Raw genomic sequence first — 19,303 nt, 5'->3', positions numbered from 1 at the left:
GGAATCTTCCGGAGAGCTTAATCAATGGTTTTAAAATGACCTCTGATGTGAACAAAAGTAGATGACCTGATTGACTTGGCGCAAAAAAGTAGGGTAAAAAAAAAAAAAAAAAAAATGATGAGATTGAACATCTTTAGCCTACGTGCATATAAAAGTTTTGCCTTCAAATATAGGCCACATTTTATGATCACACCCTGTGACCACTGCATTTACAGTGAAACATTTATAAAGCAATAAATATGATGCTATTCTAGAGTCCAACGCTGATCAGGTTAGGAGCTTAGTGACCGTCCTGCAGCATTCCTGATGCTTATTGTACCCGTTCACTACCTGCAAATTGTTGCAGGCAATTACATTTTAATGCCATTGCAGCAGAATTGGCCTGGGTTAACGATACACCAAAGTGTTGTATGGAGTCAGCTAAATTTGCCCAGAGGTGGTGGTGGTGGTGGTGGTGGTGGTGGTGGGGGGGGGGGGGGGGGGGGGGGGGGGTTGGGGAGCAGTGGGTATTGGGCGGGGCAAAAACGGGGCCAACGCACTTCAAATAAAAAGAGCGCTTGTAAACGTGCTGGAAGAGCAAGGTAAAGAGCATGAAAAACTCACTCAAGTTGTGGTTGTCTTTCTTCTGTCGCTCCTTGACCAGCGCACGAGCCTCAGCATCTTGATGGCAAAAACAAGTGGCAGTCAGTCAGTCAGTGTTGCTGCGTCAGCCCTTTCCAAGGGCAAGATGAGCCTCATTAGTTTATGACCGTGTGTGTTTTATCATGATGAAGCATTGCCACTATAAAACTGTTCGGGAATGGTCAAGATTTCTTAAAGATCATACAACAAGGTTACATAACGCGTTTAATTACTCATTTTGGTTTTAAAGCAGTAATTTTGTCATATAAAACCTGCAGCTCTCCTAAATGACACTTTAAAAAACAACAAAAAAAAAAAACCCTAAGTAACTGGCAGATATACACTTTTAACAGATATGTTTTTGCTACTGCCTTATAAAATGAATTTCACTGCCATTTATAATCTAAACAGCAAGATAGCGCATGCTACAGAAATGTCGCTAAATGTCTTTGTTACGGTTGGTTCTACCTGAGAGCTCCCTTTTGTGATGCAGGTTGGCAGGGCAGGAGTTGCTAGTCATGGCGATGGTAGGACCTGCCATGCCAGGCCCAGTGTACACGTCCAAATGGCTGCTAGATAGAGGAAGCTAGGAAAGACAAACAAACAAACAAGCATTTGGCAAAGGCCTTGGAGAAGTCGTCCAGTATATTGTAGTACACGCACGTACAAATAGGCCAGGGTCTAAGACTACTACGAAGCTAAATCCCCGTTACATACAGCTAGTATGGAAAGAAAAGCTTTTATTTTTTTAAATTAGCGCTCACTGAAGAGGTAGGTTTTCAGTTAGCCAGTGACTCAGCTGTTCGGACAACCAGAGGAAGGTCATTCCACCAGCTGGCTGACAGGACAGAGAAGAGACTTGACGCACGTCTTCCTTGTGTTTGAGCAACGGGGGCGATCAATTCAAACCGTGCTAGAGGCGTGAAGGGAACATGATTCAGAGCGGAGTTGGATAAGCACCTTCAAGTAGGTATAGGCTAGTCCATCTTTGGCTTTGTAGGCAAGCATCATCGACAGTCCATTGCTGTGTTCGTTTTAGTGCTTTTCATGAGCATAACGCCAATTATTACAGTAACGAAAGCCTTTTCAGTTATTAGCTTATACACATGCATGTTGGACTGCATTATTCAGCCCCGTTTCATGAAGGTACCACCCTTTTGAGAGCTGTTGATGGTATGGTTTTTTTATGGTGTAATATCCAGCATGACCTTGTCAAATCATCACGATCGCAGGAAGCCCAATAAATGTGCATCTTTTATTGGCAAGTTGTAAAATCAACAGATTCCGTGCTGATAAACTAATAAAACGCTACTTTTTTTTGCTCTGGAGGTGATGGCAGTGACTGACTTTTGCAGTTTTCATATAATCAGCTTTATTGTTTTACATAGGTTGTATCTTTTATCCCATCTGAATGGCTCAATATAATTCTTGGGTGAGTGAATGCTTGGCTTCTGAATGAGCCTTGACTGATAAGTCAGCCTTCAGTAGCCTCAGATAGCTTATCGCACAAGCTACTGGAGACCACGAAGGCAAACAAACACAAAATCGACACGAAACAAGAACCAGTAAAATGAACAAAACGGCCCACTGCTTACATGGTTCAAATTTACTTTCAATAAAAAGGCAGCTAGTAGATATTTGGTGGAAGAAGAAGACGAAAAAGTGCTCGAATCCCTATACCCTAGCAGGATCCTCATAACCTACTTAGTTTTAGTGACTAAAACCGAGCACGCCTCAACGGCATGCTTATGGACGTCTTTGATTTTTGACTTTCTTAAAAGGTCAGTTTCTTAATCAGTGTTTGGAGGCAAGCTATATGTTGATCAAAGGAGACAAACAACTGCCTCGGATTCTGCTGACGGACCAGAATTGCGGCTGCAGACGCATGCGTTTCTGTGCTTGGAGAAACGCCAACCCCAATTACATCCATTGCTCAAAATGCGCACCGTTTATTATAACGGAAACACATCCATTGTCTCTCGTCCTCTTTATTTAACACTCGCAGGCATTCAAATTCAAAACCTACTGTATTCCCTTGAGCAACTTAGAGCAAAGATCAATCCTCATAATAGGAAATAGTCTAAGCACTCTGATGAATGAGAAAAGCTAATCAATTGCCAGTCAATGCACAGGGAGGTCATGGCAGATCGGAGCGCGTAAAAAAAAAAAAAACCCACGAAAGCTTGATAAAAAGATATTGCTTGTGCTTTAGGGATGTACATAAAAATAATAAATATCCAATTAAAATTAACATAAGTTAATTTTATGGTAATGCCTATCATTTTTGCAGTAACATTTGGGAAATTATATACTGTAGAAATGATGAGAAGTAATATACTCAAACTTTACGCACAAACCCAGCATCAACTTCTACACATCTATGGCATTACAGACACCCCCCCCCCCCCCCCAACAGCAACACTTTGAAATACTGGTCTAATACGCATCATAAATCAAAAATACTCTTTTATTTGGTTTCTAGACACGCTGTGACGAACAGTTAAAACAAACCCTAGCTCCCTTCCATCAGCAAGTTGAAAAACTTAAAATGAAAAGGACAAAAAGGAGAGAAATGGAGACCGGACCTGCCTTACCAGCTGGACTTTCTCACCGTCGATCACTTCTACGATGGCATACGTCTTGTTCATGTCCTTCATGCTTGCTGCTGAGTCTCTCATAGCTGCCTGAGCTGGCTGTCTGAGCCACTAAACTGACCTTCTACTTTTTCCTCATCGCAAAACGGTGAACTTTTCCCTATCTGGACTTTCAGCCTTGTTTCCCCCCTCCTTTCTCTACTCACCTCCTCCTCCTCCACGGCCCCAATCCCAACCTAATGCCTTGTAAACAAGTTGAACTCTAACTGGAAGTGGCTTAATTGTTAATTCTGAGCAGTTATTTTAAATACAGGGAGTAGAACGCCTTGCCTTTCTGAGCAAGAGTCCTCATGTATCTGCCGTTGCATGGTGTACTGCATAAATTGCAAAAACTTTACTGGAAATCTGAATTCATTTCTTGCATTGTGAACAGAAGAAGACACCATGAGAGAGAAAGCTGCTGGTCTGAATGGGGTTTTGAAGTGCTCATTCAGCAACAAATCCACATTGCATCAGAGTTCACAGACTGTATGGGTAGGGTCTGGGCTATAATCAGAAATTATTATTATTATTATTATTTTTTTATGACCAACAAAGCTGCTTTTCTTCCTCCCTTAAGCCCAATGTCATCGACTCAACAAATGGCTCATCAGTATTGCACCGGTGAGTCACCACGTTGGCTTGGACGACTTGAAAATAGACACTATTGAGAAGTGGTGATTTATGCTTACAGTGTGTGGCTTAATCAGTCCATTTTCCACTTACCTTGCATGATTCACTCATCTGCATTATTCATCTTCGTAAAAGGGCTAAACAGACTAAAACGCGTGTGACAGAGTGTATCAAAAAACAAACAAACAAAAAAAAACCCTAAAAATAAATAAAAAATCACATTACTTCACTTACTGTGTTTGGCATCTGTCCCACGGAGTCAACATAAGTCTGAATATCATCATAGCTGGACTGCATGCTGATGATGTCCTCAATCACTTCCTCCATCTGGGGGAAAAAAAAAAAAAAAATGCTCAATTGCTTAACAAAGCAATAACAGTCAGTCAATACAAACCTTCATGGCCTTTAATTCTTCCCCCCCCTTAAATCTTGGTTCATTTTGAACAAACTTAAATTTGTTTTGGCAATTTCATTCTCAATCCTCAGGCTACGAGACATAAAGCACCCTCAAACCACAACATTTCTAGGGGGAAAAAAAAAAGGTACTCCTCTCTCCTATTGTACAGACTTCTCTCTCGGTTGTTGGTATATGACCACATGCTCAACTCCTCATACTACAGAATTAAAATATGAGAAGATGAGGAGAAAGACCAAAGTCTGCAGAGTTCAAAAGGTCTCTCCAGTGTCTTCTAAGTTCCCTGTCACTCTTTAATCTCTAATTACACCACTGCAACCATAATTGGCCACTTAAACGGCAGTGACAACGAAGGTTGGCTAGTTAACACTCTGACCTTTGGGTGATATTTAAAAAAAAAAAAAAATTTACCCACTAGGCAAGAAATGGAGAAAAAAAAAAAAGGCCGTGAATGAACAGAGATGAGTGTGGATGCGTATGGTGTGCACTGAACTTTGGAATAGTGATAATACATAAACAGTCTTGACCAGAAAGAAAAAGGCTGGTGTGCTGATGAAGCGGAGAGAACCACAATGCATTGCTACACAGGGATAAATTCAAGTTCAGGGTTTGCTGGATGGACAAGCCAGGCATTATAACCTAATTTTATTTAGTACACAAGTTAAAAACCACAAATATTTAATTCAGGTCACTTAAATGTGGCTCAAAAATGAGAACGGTTGGAACAAACATCTGACATTTCTGCTTTTCCCCCCCCCCAACCCCCAATAATATAGTACAAGACAAAACTATGAGAAACAACTTAACATCTTGTTACTCTACTGAATTTCTCCTCTATACTCGTGATTTGTGAGAGTACAAATGAGCAGTGTGGTGGATATGGACGAGAAATGTTCTTTGGGGTAACAGGGAGTTGAGGACTCTGACTGGCTGGGGCAGTGATGGCTCGGATGCTTTGGTACCTTCGGTCAGACGGCAGGAGGGAGAGTGGTGCATGTGACGGGTGGGACTTGTCCTGCACTATGCTGTTGGCATGTTGGATGAGGTGCTTCTTATAGAGTTGGGAGATGGGTGGGAGAGGGACCCTAGTGATCCTCTCTGCTGTCCTCACCATCCACTGCAGGGACTTTTGTTCAGCGACGTTGCAGTTCCCAAACTAGACAGACAGTGATGGAACAGCAGAGAGCACGCTCAATGGTCCTTCAGTAGAAGGATGTGAGGACAGGAGGAGGAAGGCTGGCCTTCTTCAGCTTTCACAGAAAGTGTAGAAGCTGTTGAGCTTTCTTGGTGATAGTGGTGGCATTCAGGGTCCAAGAGAGGTTGTCACCCATGTGCACTCCCAAGAACTTCACACTCCTGACTGTTTCAACAGTAGAGCCATTGATATGCAGTGGGGCGCAAGCAGCAAGATTCTTTCTGAAGTCAAGAGCCATCAAAAAGGGTCAGGTTGTTGTCCCGACACCATTCCACCAGATGTTTGACCTTTGCTCTGTATGCAGACTCATCGCTGTTACTGACAACACCCACTACTGCTGTGTCGTCTGCAAAGTTGATGATGTAATTTGAGCTGTACTGGGCAGCAGAGTCATGCGTCAGTAGAGTAAACAGTAGCGGGCTGAGCACACAGCCCGGGGGGGGGGGGGGGGCTGTTCTCAATCTGAGGACCTAGGTGTTGTGCTCTATCGAGGCCGACTGGGGCCCGTCAGTCAGGACGTCCAGGATCCAATTACAAAAAGAGGTGTTCACGCCTCCAGCAGGTCCAACGTCTGTACCAGTTTCTCTGGGATGATTGTGTTGAATGCTGAGCTGAAGTCAATAAACAGCATACTGACGCAACGGTCCTTGTTGTCCAAGTGCGAGAGGGTCAGGTGGAGGGCAGTTCAAATGACATCTGTGGTGCAAAACTGTCATAAGCAAACTGTCAGTGGCCTAATGCCCATGGCAGTTGTGTTTTCATGTGCCTCTCGAAGCACTTCATGATGATGGACGTGAGTGCTACAGGCCTGGAGTTGAGACAAGAAACTGTAAACTTTCGCACTGGGATGATTTTGAGGCATGCAGAGATCACAGCTATGCTCAGGGACGTGTTGAAGATGCATGCGAAGATATCTGCAAGCTGACCAGCACATTCCCAGAGCACCCGGCCAGGTATGTTGTCGGGGCCTGCTGCTTTTCATGGATTCGCTCTGCAGAGAGAGGCTTCCTGACGTCAGGAGCAGAAAGACAGAGTATCTGGGTCATTACGGGAAGGGGTGGCCTTCTTTGCTGGTTCCCTGTTCTGTGTCTCAAAACATCTCATCTCATCTCTAGCCGCTTTATCCTGTTCTACAGGGTCGCAGGCAAGCTGGAGCCTATCCCAGCTGACTACGGGCGAAAGGCGGGGTACACCCTGGACAAGTCGCCAGGTCATCACAGGGCTGACAAAGACAACCATTCACACTCACATTCACACCTACGGTCAATTTAGAGTCACCAGTTAACCTAACCTGCATGTCTTTGGACTGTGGGGGAAACCGGAGCACCCGGAGGAAACCCACGCGGACAACATACAAACCCCGCACAGAAAGGCCCTCGCCGGCCACGGGGCTCGAACCCAGACCTTCTTGCTGTGAGGCGACAGCGCTAACCACTACACCACCGTGCCGCCCTGTCTGAAAACATGCACAAAAAAAACAAAACAAAACAAAAAAACCACACATTCAGTACATCTGGCAAGGCGGCACGGTGGTGTAGTGGTTAGCGCTGTCGCCTCACAGCAAGAAGGTCCTGGGTTCGAGCCCCGGGGCCGGCGAGGGCCTTTCTGTGCGGAGTTTGCATGTTCTCCCCGTGTCCGCGTGGGTTTCCTCCGGGTGCTCCGGTTTCCCCCACAGTCCAAAGACATGCAGGTTAGGTTAACTGGTGACTCTAAATTGACCGTAGGTGTGAATGGTTGCCTGTGTCTATGTGTCAGCTCTGTGATGACCTGGCGACTTGTCCAGGGTGTACCCCGCCTTTCGCCCGTAGTCAGCTGGGATAGGCTCCAGCTTGCCTGCGACCCTGTAGAAGGATAAAGCGGCTAGTGATAATGAGATGAGATGAGTACATCTGGCAAGGAAGGCTCATTGCTGCAGGCCTGATATAGTGGCTTGTAGTCCGTCATGGTTTGAATGCCCTTCCACATGTGCAGATTGTCCATAGAGTCCATGAAGTGACTGCTGATCTTCTCTGCACATGCTTGCTTTACCTCGTTGATGGCCCATGACAAGCTGGCCCAAGCTGTATTGTAAGTCTTTGGACTTGAAGGCAGAATCCCTGATTTTCATCAGGGTGTGTCGCTCTACAGAGAACCAGGGTTTATGGTTTGCATGGGAGAGAACAGTTTTGGAAAGTGTGACATCCTTAATGCACCTGCTGATGTAGCCAGGTCACTAAGGCTGAAGACTCCACCAGGTCCACTGAATGTTCATAGGTGGTGGCTTCCCTGAACATGTTCCAGTCTGTACAGTCAAAACAGTCTTGTAGGGCACCTTGTGGCCAAGTTCTCACCTCTCTGAAGGCTGGCCTGATTTGTTTCTGAGTGGGTCTCTAAGCGGGGGTGAGAAGTATAGAAATATGGTCCATTTGTCTGAGGTGGGGGAGGGGTGCAGCCTTGTATACATAAATGGTCCAAATTGCAAGTTTGTTTGCACAAAGACAAAGAATCAAAACGAAAAAAAAAAAAAAAAAAAAAAAAAAAAAACTGTCCCTAACAATTCTTGAGCTACGGTCTGAAACCATCAGGCCAATCAGACTCCTCACTCTGACTTCAGCAGTGGGAAGGACTAATAGCTACTGACCAAGTTTTACATTTGTCTGGCCTACGGTATGGTTTGCACAACTCATTTTAGCAAAGAACAAAAGAAAAAAAAAAAAAGACAAATCTTAACCCCCCCCCCAACAGACACATACACACACAAGAACCTTCCAAGCATTTAAAGGTAGACTGCCTTTCAGATTTTTCAAGTGTAGGTCATAAAAAGAATCTTCCCTGACACCCAGTTATTTTTGTTCAGTCGACCGAAAGCTACGGAGTTTGAATCACAGACTTCCAATTTTATTCGTTTTTTAAAAAATAGAACAATTAATGAATTTCGGGCCACGTGGCCCTAAATTCTCTGCCATTTTTTCCTGCTTCACCATGACCCAATACTACATCATGCATCACATGGTGGGCTTTCCCCATTCGCGCAAGGCATTGTGGGATACAAATTTGAAACAGGAGAGAAAAATGGAGGACGAGTGCGCGCGAATGAAACGTGAAAGAAATACCGACTACAGTAACGGAAAGCAAGAAGAAAAGATGTTATGTTGCGAAGGAAAGGAAAACGCAGGACCAAACTAATAAATATCGGCGCTCGGCGAGCACCTCGGTGTGATCAGCTGTTCGTTTAGTGACAGAATGATGGAACTGTCAGTGCACGCTCAAAGGTAAACCTGTAGACGGCAGTAATGCAACACTGGATGCCAGCTGCCGTAAAACCCAAAAGAAGAAGCAGCTAAACCTGCACATGTGCACACCGGACTTCCTCTGTCTGTGCAAAGGGAGTGATTTCATGCACATTATTTGCTCGGGAATCCCCTCAGGATTAAATAACTTCCCAACCGCAGAATGGCCTGTTTTTTTTTTACGATATGACCAAAATAAACATACATCACAATGGCCAAATTTCAGAGGGAACTAAACGTCACAGATTTTATGAAATCAAAAGGCCGTCTAGCTTTAAGGCTTGGGCCTGAATAAATGGTATAAAATTTGACATCCATTGTTAGGGAGTGAACAAAACAGATTGATAAAACCGAGCACAAATACACAGTATATAAAGGCTACAAATAAGTACCTTCCAAGGTACCACTTCAGTGACAAGCCGCTGTACCCCTAAAGGTACAATAATGTACTTTATTTTCCGAGAGTGTAGGACTGGGGGGTATGTACCTCTTTCTCATGGCTGCAACTGATGTTCAGCATGGCCATAGGACTATTGGGGGCACTGTTCCCTCCTGAGGTGACGAGCTGTGATGCACAAGGTGAGGGCAGGGGTTGCAGGGCACCGGCTGACTGGCACTGCGGCATGCTGGGTGGAGAGGGGTGCACTACGCTAGCTGCAGCGTGGACGACCTGCTTGGGAGCGATGGTACTGGACAGGTACTCCTTTACCTGTTGCCTCTGAGACTGGCGGATGTGGTAGTCAGTGGGGTTCTCCAGGTGGGTTTGTACCTGACAGAGAAAAATATGAAAACGTCATCAGAGAAGGACCAAACAGGAAACGGTAACAAAGAGGACAATAGTACAAACAGTATTTCAATATTGTCTCAAGAAGTCGGTTTTAGGGAAGGAAAAAAAAAAAAGTTAAGGTTTCATCGTTTTCCCCTAGAAGTTTCTACAAGTATGCAGTCAAAGAGACTTAAAGGAGATACGTAGAACCTTTATTTCTAAATACATTTGTGACTGGATAGCATCTCCATCCTTGACTCTTGTATGCTGCATAAATGGGAATAATTTTTTTTTTTTTGAGTGTTAAAATCGACTGTAAAGTTGGCATTTGAGCTGCCCCACTGAGCCAGCCAGCCCTGAGTACGTGACGTCAAAGCGGGAACCGGTGCTATAGACCAAAGCCAGACTCAGCAGGCGAGAGTGGTTGCAATGGCCTCTTCGTCCGGATTTATTGGAGATTCTCCGGATTCCTCAGATAATAATACATCTGACTGTGATAGTCCTGAAACTGGAGCGAGTGTGTGTACATGCCACTGCTATACATGTAGCACCGTATCAGTTTGAACCATCGGAAAATGAATCCGATAGGAACATGGCGGCCATGGAGGCCCCCACCTTACGAAATAAAGCCAGAGAACAAAGCCGTCTAGAGAATTGGATGGAATTGAACTGACGGTCTCATGTGACTCGTTAAAACAGGATAGGTGTTATAACTTCTGCAACATACATGTACATGCATGCATTTTTCACTGATAAAATGTAAAAGGCTAATTAAATAATCATTCTGAAGCAAATTAAATAAATAATCTTATACCGGTAACTTAAAACACAAGTTACATGTATTAATCTAAATGCAGGTAAACGACAAGTGTTGTGATGTAACCAAATGAGAGTCGCATCTTACCCGTCTGCGTTCTCGCTTCTTGAAGGCCAAGCGTGTGGCCAGCTGTTTTTGAAACAATCTGACTTTCAGTTCTTTGTTCCTTCGCTTCTTCCACACAAGGGCGAGATATTGCTGCTGAGGCAAGCATATCCAGCAGAGAAACCTGATGACTGGTCCACTCATTCTCCATACCGAGTACTCCGCCATTACTGCTCAGCTCACACTCCGGGAGAACTGGTGCAACTGAACTTTCCTTTTCTTGTAGTTTTCCTTTAATTGTTGGTACTGCACCCTCTTTCAATACGGGCTTATAGTCAACGCTCCTCAACAGATCAGAGGTTTCGTACGAGTCTTCAGTAAAACGTGCAGAGCAGAGGAGAGACCACTTCTTAGGCGCCCAATCCGTGAATTTCTCGCAAAACGCATGCGAATCTTTGCAGTTTGAACATTCTTGGGCCATGAATGCAACATAAATCCACCGTCTATCATGTTGCTGCACCAACCAGCAACACATCTATGTGGCATGGCGATAAATTAGCTCAAATGGAGGATCGAAGTTGCAGTCAGCTCGGTGTTTTAGTATAGTGGAAATGGCGAAGAGACCGCTAGACTTCCTGCAGTGACGTCACAGATGTCAAGGTTGTTCACTCAGACCGCTACCTACCGGTATATGGATCACTTTAATCGTAAAAATTACTATATTAGTTTTATTGTTAACTATTCCTATGCCATTCTTGAGGTCTCAAGGCATTTATAAACAAAAAGTGAGGCCATGGTTCTGCGTATCTCCTTTAAAACACAGGCGCTGAAAGGGGCTTGGGCAAAAGTTCGCAAAATCCCGTGGGCGTCTTCTGAGCAGTGAGATGTGAAACCCCGTTCTTTCACTTCAAATCTACCTCTCTTAAGCTGCAAAATGTTATGTCTGCCATCATTCTACAGCACGCATGTCTGTTAAGGTATATGGATAAAAGGAGACCGCACATTTCATAAGCTTGCACTACCGGACCAGTCACTCCTTTTAATGTTTGTGTTTTAGACCTACATTAATTAAATCTAATTCAACTCAACTCAATGGACCTGGTCATAAAGAAGCTTTAGAGAAATCAGGTTACGGGTTTATATCCCTAATGAGCAAGCCAGAGGTGACTGTGGTGAAAGAAAAACTCCCTGAAACAAGGAAACCTTGAGAGGAACCAGACTCTTGTGGTTGACAGCAAAAAGTGGAATTATAAGTCATTGCTCTTCTACAACTTTTATGCCAACTGATTCTCAAGCTACTCTTGCTTTTGCACTAGTTTTGGTCAGGTCCCAAATCCAGTACTACTCGATACGTTTCCCTGTCCAACCAGTAAGCATTTGCTTGAGAAACAGCACCACAAATTCACCCAACGTGTAGTAAAAATGAACCACTTCTCCATGTCTAGATTTAGCCATAGTATGTTTACGGTCACCTACTCCCTTATCCTATAGACAGTCTCATCTTTGTAATTATATATAAAAAAAAAAAAAAATGTAATCTTTGGGTGGGTACAGAACAAGATCCAAATAGGCAGCAGATAATCAGTTGGTGAGGTTTTGCCTCTTGTGCTTAGAATCGGCCATAAACAGAACCATAATAAAAATAAATGTATCAGGACACCCGAAATACTTGTGCCCTTATTATTATTGGGCGGCACGGTGGTGTAGTGGTTAGCGCTGTCGCCTCACAGCAAGAAGGTCCGGGTTCGAGCCCCGTGGCCGGCGAGGGCCTTTCTGTGTGGAGTTTGCATGTTCTCCCCGTGTCCGCGTGGGTTTCCTCCGGGTGCTCCGGTTTCCCCCACAGTCCAAAGACATGCAGGTTAGGTTAACTGGTGACTCTAAATTGACCGTAGGTGTGAATGTGAGTGTGAATGGTTGTCTGTGTCTATGTGTCAACCCTGTGATGACCTGGCGACTTGTCCAGGGTGTACCCCGCCTTTCGCCCGTAGTCAGCTGGGATAGGCTCCAGCTTGCCTGCGACCCTGTAGAACAGGATAAAGCGGCTAGAGATAATGAGATGAGATCATTATTATTATTATTATTATTATATATTTAAAAAAAAAAAATAAATAAAAAGGAGAACTGAAGTCATTTTTAAAAACTTCCTTTATTTCTTAATTAACGTGTCATTCAATTACATTTCAGGTTTTACCAACCTTATATCGTGACTCGTATTGAAAACTAATTGCAATTAAATATTGTTCTACTTATCGGACTATTCGGTTTTTAGCCACGTTGAATTTAGTTCGTTTGGTCCACGGCGGGCGTCACTTATCCACGCAATCTTCACGAGACTTGTGTGAGACTTCGAAACGTGAAATGTCCGCCGGGTGTCAGTGCCGCCGTTTTGAAAACTGTTTTCCAAACGAAACATTGCACAAAAACGAGTTTAAATGATGATTACTGCCTACTTTTTTTCAAGCTTTCCTGATTGATTCCGGCTTGATTACATCAGCATTCCAAAGAGGGCGCCATGTCTTTTGACAACGTTGGCAGATGTTGGTCGCTTTGATTTCCGCCGTACGTTTTACTTCCGTCCTACGATGTCTCGCGCAGGTCTCAACGAATCTCGTTTACGGCCGTTGCTTCGACATATGGACTGATCTATTACATAGCACATTTCAAAAACTCATAACTTGCTATAGCGGCGACAAAATAGCCATCAAAAATGCATTCCTATACTTAATAAAATGAGAAATAGAATTTTGATTAAAAAAAAAAAAATTTGCCTTCAGTTCTCCTTTAGTGGTTAAAGCTGCTCCATTTTCACATCTACCTCTTAAGCCTTAAATCACACTTGGATTGACACACAATAATATATGTAGGTACCACGGGCGATTGCTCTAAGACAGCGAGGGAGGCTCAGCCTCCTCTAAAAATGACGAACATCGTGTAGGATGAATTGCGCTAGGCTTATGTTATAGCCAACCTTATAACATTGCTATTTCAGATCCAGAATCATAGAAATGTGTGCTCAACCCACTACAGTGCGAAATCATTCCGTTATAACTTTCCCCAGTTCGCCTAATGTGTGCGTGAGTTTTTCCCCCTCGTGACAGCGCGATGCAGCCCAGCCTCAGTGGATTGGGAGCTACGTGTTTGTCAATCTCAAAATGCAAGACGAGGGGGCGTCGTGGCTCAGGTGGTTAAGGCGCCATACCATGAATGCGGGCGACCCGGGTTCGATTCCGGCCCGAGGTCATTTCCCGATCCCTTCCCGTCTCTCTCTCTCCCGCTCATTTCCTGTCTCTACACTGTCCTATCCAATAAAGGTGCAAAAAGCCCAAAAAAATATCTTTTAAAAAAAAAAAAAAATGCAAGACGATTATTGGACAAATACTGCGAAAACGCCCGCCCACAGAGTCTCACGGACTCCCAGCCTCGGTGGACTTCAATGGCATTTGGGAGCTCTGCGCTTTTCAATCTCAAAATACAAGATGGTTATTGGACAAATACTGCGAAAATGCCCGCCCACGGACTCCCAGCCTCACATGGGAGGGACATGGCAGTTTCCGCGAGGAGACTGGTGATTGGTGAAAGCGGCCGGATATTTTCTTTGATTGACAGCTCGTTTCAACTATAGACAGGCAGCGGTTACAGTGTTGCCAGATTGGGTGGTTTCCCGCCCAATCGGGCGGTTTTAAGTGCATTTTGGCGGGTTTTGAACATATTTTGGGCTGGATAACGTCAGCAGTATCTGGCAACATCAGTTCAGTCCCATGCGGATTCGCAAGTGCTGTGGTGTATTGTAAGAGATCGGCTTACATTTCGATTTCATTCATTACATACGGTTTCTACCAGCTTTTTTAGTTTGTATATATTTTCATTGTAAATAAAGTGTAAATATAGTGTTGTCAAGTTTGCCATCTTAGTTCCAGAAATTTCGTTTATTTGAGTGACTGAACTTGAACTTGAGGGGGCTAGTCAGCTAGCAAGAAAGCTGCGCACGGATGCCAAGCATTGCCGATTTAATTTTGGCGAAGCCATTTGCCAGTCTTCCTTTCGAGGAAAAAATTAAAATTAAAGAGCAGGGTAGACCAACGCCTCAAATTGACTTGGTGAAAAAGGTAGGGAATAATACTCGTTCCTTTCAGTTCTCCTGGTACGAGAAAGTGAATTGGCTAACAGCAAGTGACCCACATCAACAACAGTAAATAGGCTACTTTAGTAATATGTCATGGATGGACCAAAAATATAGAATCTATTTAAAATGTTTATGCTGAGTATATTATATTGGAATATATGCTTTTCTGGATATGAATTAAACACCACTACAATTTGGAAAACATTTTTAAACAAAAACACAGCCGAGGTAAATTTTTAAACAACATGCCACAATTTTAAAATAGAAAATGTTAAAATATACCCCTCCCCCCAACACCACCATCATGTATATTGGACAGTAGGCTAATGGGCCAAAAGAACCTGTTATTTCACAGTTTGTGACGCTGCCAACAATCAGCCAGATCAGAGGCAAGAGTATGGGCAAAACTGATGTGTTTTTTCTTTTAAAATCTGGAAATATCGTAACCGACCAGCCTCCCCTGTTTGAAAGACTACCAGCCGCCACTGGTAGGTACAAATAAAACAAAACGCTTAATAACGGTAAAGAAAATTATTTGCAGTCCGCAAATAAGTGAGCTGCTGCAATGCGGCCTTTCGGCACTGACAGTGAAAACGATGCCACTGAAAGCATTTCCACTTGGCCAATACGCCCAGCCATGGGAAAAGAATACTGCGGATGGAGTCGGTTGCTGCGAGGTCCCAGAAGTGAAATTCCAGAAGGGCAGTCCAGTTGGTGGCCACTGGCCATACCAGCGCTTCCTTCCAGATTTCTCTGCCCAGACATGGCCGGATGAACGTCTCACTAACCCTACCCGAGCCCGATGTGAAACTGAAGCTGCTGTTGCATGCCGATGACTCACTCCTAATGCTTCTCATAAGGGGCATGAAATCACAACAACACTCCTAGCTCCAGTAAGGCACCCACAATGACTGGAACCAAGCAGTCCAGCCAGAGATGTGGATCGATGCATCTACAAGAGTTTATCTGCCCTAAAAGCCTTCGTCATCTCCGGCATCCTAAAAAACCATCATCTCGAGTCTTATGGTGCACTGGAGTTGCTTAACTTACAGGAGCAGACAAAAGTATGGACACACACCTTCTAAATCAACGTTTTTGTTTTTTTAAATAAAAAAAAAAAAAAAAAAAAAAAGACACTTCATGTCAAAGTAATGACGGATGTCGTTTCTCTTTACTTAGTTGAGCGGTTTAACATATTATAGATTACTACAGTTGTAGAATAAGGCTATTTACTGTATCTTAAGCACATTAAGGCGGCAAGAAATTGCACTAATTCACTTTTGACGAGTCAAGTTTATTTTTATAGTGCTTTTAACAAGACAGACATTGTCGCAAAGCAGCTTTAGAGAATTTGAATGACTTTAAACATGAGCTAATTTTATCCCTAAGGCCATCCTTAAAAAAAAAAAAAAATCATCCGTTTCCTGTCCACCGTGTGAGCAAAAAAATTCAGTCGGGAGGGAGGGATTTATTTTTTTTTTTTTGTAATTCGTTCTTTTTATTTGCTACAGACACAGTTTTTAAATTCTGTCCAGCCAACCCGCATTAGTTCCGTAAACGCATTTTTTTTTTTTTTGTTCAGTTCCGTTCATTTTGAATAGATCTATTAGGTTCTCCGGGCGGCACGGTGGTGTAGTGGTTAGCGCTGTCGCCTCACAGCAAGAAGGTCCTGGGTTCGAGCCCCGGGGCCGGCGAGGGCCTTTCTGTGCGGAGTTTGCATGTTCTCCCCGTGTCCGCGTGGGTTTCCTCCGGGTGCTCCGGTTTCCCCCACAGTCCAAAGACATGCAGGTTAGGTTAACTGGTGACTCTAAATTGACCGTAGGTGTGAATGTGAGTGTGAATGGTTGTCTGTGTCTATGTGTCAGCCCTGTGATGACCTGGCGACTTGTCCAGGGTGTACCCCGCCTTTCGCCCGTAGTCAGTTGGGATAGGCTCCAGCTTGCCTGCGACCCTGTAGAAGGATAAAGCGGCTAGAGATAATGAGATGAGATGAGATTAGGTTCTCCTACAGGTCTGTCAGGGTCATTAACAAAGTAGGTAATGAATTTCGCATAACAAAACTCAAAAGCTGTTTGTAACGTCTCGGATGGATCAAGATCAAACGAATTTTCCAGTAACGGTTTGTGATGGTCCGACACACGGACTTTTTGTAGTTCTAAATCGACCGTTAGGCCTAGTTCGGATGAAATTACACTATTAAAATGATCACTGAATGATTTGTTTTTCTGAATCTTTATTTTGTTGTTCGCTAGAATACCAGTTTGCGATTTCACACTTAAGCAAATGTTTGAAAACTCCGGATCTCCTTCCTTCATGGTGGCTGCCGTTTTTTTTGTGCCGCACGGCGCATGCGCAGAGCTGATTCGATTCTATATTCTGCGCGGAATGCATAAACGTCAAGTTCGATTTTAGATTTACGAACCTGAAAAAAAAACGTCGAAAAACCGGCGTTAAAAAAAAAAAAATGTTTTTCAACCGCACAAACACCACTCACCCGGCCGGTGGACCGGAAACAGAACAATTTTTAATAATGGCCTAATCTATCCCCGATGAGCAAGCCTGTGGCGACGGTGACAAGGAAAAACTCCCTCAAACAACATGAGGAAGAAACCTCGAGAGGAACCAGACTCAAAAGGGGAACCAGACTCAAAAGGGAACCCATCCTCATTTGGGTGATAACAGACAACGTGATAACGTTTTTAACAGTTTTAACATGAAGTCACTTTCGTTGATGTTATAACACCTCATTGATGGAAACTTGAGCGCAAAACTGTTCAAGACAACTGCAGTCCTAAAGTTAGCAAGTCACCTGTAGTCCTCAGCCATAAAAGCATTACTCTAAGTGTCCGGAGCGTCTTCCAAGTGTGACGAGGCACACCTGTAAATCGAAAAGCGTTCCAGGTGACTACCTCATGAAGCTGGTTAAGATGATGCCAATAGTGTGCAAAGCATCATCAAGGTAAACGCTGGCGACTTTCAAGAATCTGAAATACGAAACATTTTTTTGGTTTACTGCATAATTCCATACATCAGGGCTCGACATTAAGGACTGCCCGATTGCCCAGGGCAAGTGGGATATGTCCCCCGACCGGGCAAGTTGGAATGAGCATATATTACAAACTAGCGCCACAAAAATTAGGCTTTTTGATCTTTCATTTCAGTTTCTGAAAGAGTCCCTCACTACGTATCCGTCATCACGTCTTGACCGTTTTCTTAGCCTCAGTTTCATTTACTGCTTTGCAAGTTATTTTATACACCCCCGCTGTTGTAGTATGGTACGCTTAAGGTCTCTGCATGCTCTTGCGACAAGGCTTTCGCAGATAGCTTTTCGCAGACAGTTGTAATTTATTGTTGAGCGGGGGAATAGGTGTGCGCGATGTTATTCACCGGCACAACGCAAGGGGGCGCGAAGTCGCTAGGAGTAGTTGGTGGGTGTGGTTAGTGGAGTGTTTATCCTCCGGTTACTTATAATGACTAGACCCTTTTTTTTTATAAATGACTAGAACTGGAGTTGTATAGATGTACGTACTTCCTCAATCAACCGCTCTTCATGCTGCTCCATCTTCGCTCGTGTTTTTAAAAATGCCGGTCGTGAAAACAAAACAAACCGGGAAAGTAGGGAAGCGGAAGTGCGTGTACAGCGGATGTAGAGTGGACCAATCAGAGCCCTCTTGTCTGCGGCGCTGTCTGCGAGGCTTCTGCGGTGGTCACAATTTTTGGGAGGTGCGCGCAGAGCGTCTGCGAAGGTGGGGGGGCTACGCAGACACTGTCTGCGACACCGTCTGCGAGGACTGGTCAGCATAAATTGGCCTTTACTGTTTATAGGCCCCTTGTGCATGATGTCATGCATCACGTGATAATTACAGCTGGGGTCAGAGAGACACCGTCTTTCAGGCAAGCAAGGCTTAATCGGTCTTCAATACGGTTAATTTTTGCACTGTTTTTGCTTGTTCAAACCAAGAAATAGATAAAAAGGCATTACCGTCTCCCCGCTGCCAAGAAAAATGTTAAATAGAAGCAAATGCTTCAAGAACAAGTGGTTAAAGAATGCGAGGAGAGGAGCTCCGCCTGAAAACTCCAGAGAAATTCATGACTGTATTTAAAATGTATTTTACAAAAACAGTCAGAAATGAGGATGGACAAGTTTGCTTAAGAATCTCTTTTTTTTTTTTTTTCTGCTCGCATTCGAGTCAGCGCCTTCATGAAAGTGTTTGATTTTCTTAAAAGGTGAAGCCGCTTCCTTATTCGACACAGAAAACCCGGATTGGTTTCAAACAACTCGGGCATAAAAACTCAACAAGAAGCGACATGTGCGATAAATCCTGAAAGAACAGAACAGATTAAGAGCAGAGAGAGCTGGAGCTCTGTTTCTGTGATCAGAGGAACACAGTCCTGTGCAAAATATTTTTTATATATAACTTTTTTTTTTTTTTTAATTTTGGTTAAAATTGTTATTGTCCGTTACAAGTAAAAAGTAACCAATAAACAAACAAACCAAACTTGAACTCAATGTGTGATCTTCATTTTAAGTTGCAGTTCACAACTATTCTATAGACCCCTTTCACATGACGGCACCGCGCCGCGAGATTTTGTTAGGCGCCATATTGGAAGACCAAGTACATGCACTGACAATATAAAACAAAGTACGAGCGAGAGTAAAGTGACACGATGGATGATAATTCTGGTTATGTGAGTACATTACCAGCTGCAGAAAGGGCACGGTATGTGGAGAAACTGGCTGTGATTGATGGGTTTGACCCATATGATAAGACTCGCGGCAAGGGAG

At 43.8% G+C, this 19,303-nt stretch overlaps 1 protein-coding gene across 2 annotated transcripts in view; it reads right to left on the bottom strand.

The window, feature by feature from the left end:
* Positions 1-19,303, bottom strand: part of tfeb (transcription factor EB) — an 82,748-nt gene that overhangs the window by 6,168 nt on the left and 57,277 nt on the right. For both annotated transcript variants that reach the window (XM_060910161.1, XM_060910160.1), the window contains exons 3-6: positions 9,254-9,535; positions 4,122-4,214; positions 1,090-1,207; positions 604-660 (exon numbers count right to left, since the gene is read on the bottom strand). In XM_060910161.1, the coding sequence (XP_060766144.1) occupies positions 604-660; positions 1,090-1,207; positions 4,122-4,214; positions 9,254-9,535 (550 nt within the window). The remainder of the gene's footprint in view (positions 1-603; positions 661-1,089; positions 1,208-4,121; positions 4,215-9,253; positions 9,536-19,303) is intronic.

The sequence above is a fragment of the Neoarius graeffei genome, chromosome 26 (assembly GCF_027579695.1).
Source record: "Neoarius graeffei isolate fNeoGra1 chromosome 26, fNeoGra1.pri, whole genome shotgun sequence".
Taxonomy (NCBI): Eukaryota; Metazoa; Chordata; class Actinopteri; order Siluriformes; family Ariidae; genus Neoarius; species Neoarius graeffei.
Note: the sequence above shows the minus strand (reverse complement) of the source record. Positions and strands in the feature narration are given on the sequence as shown.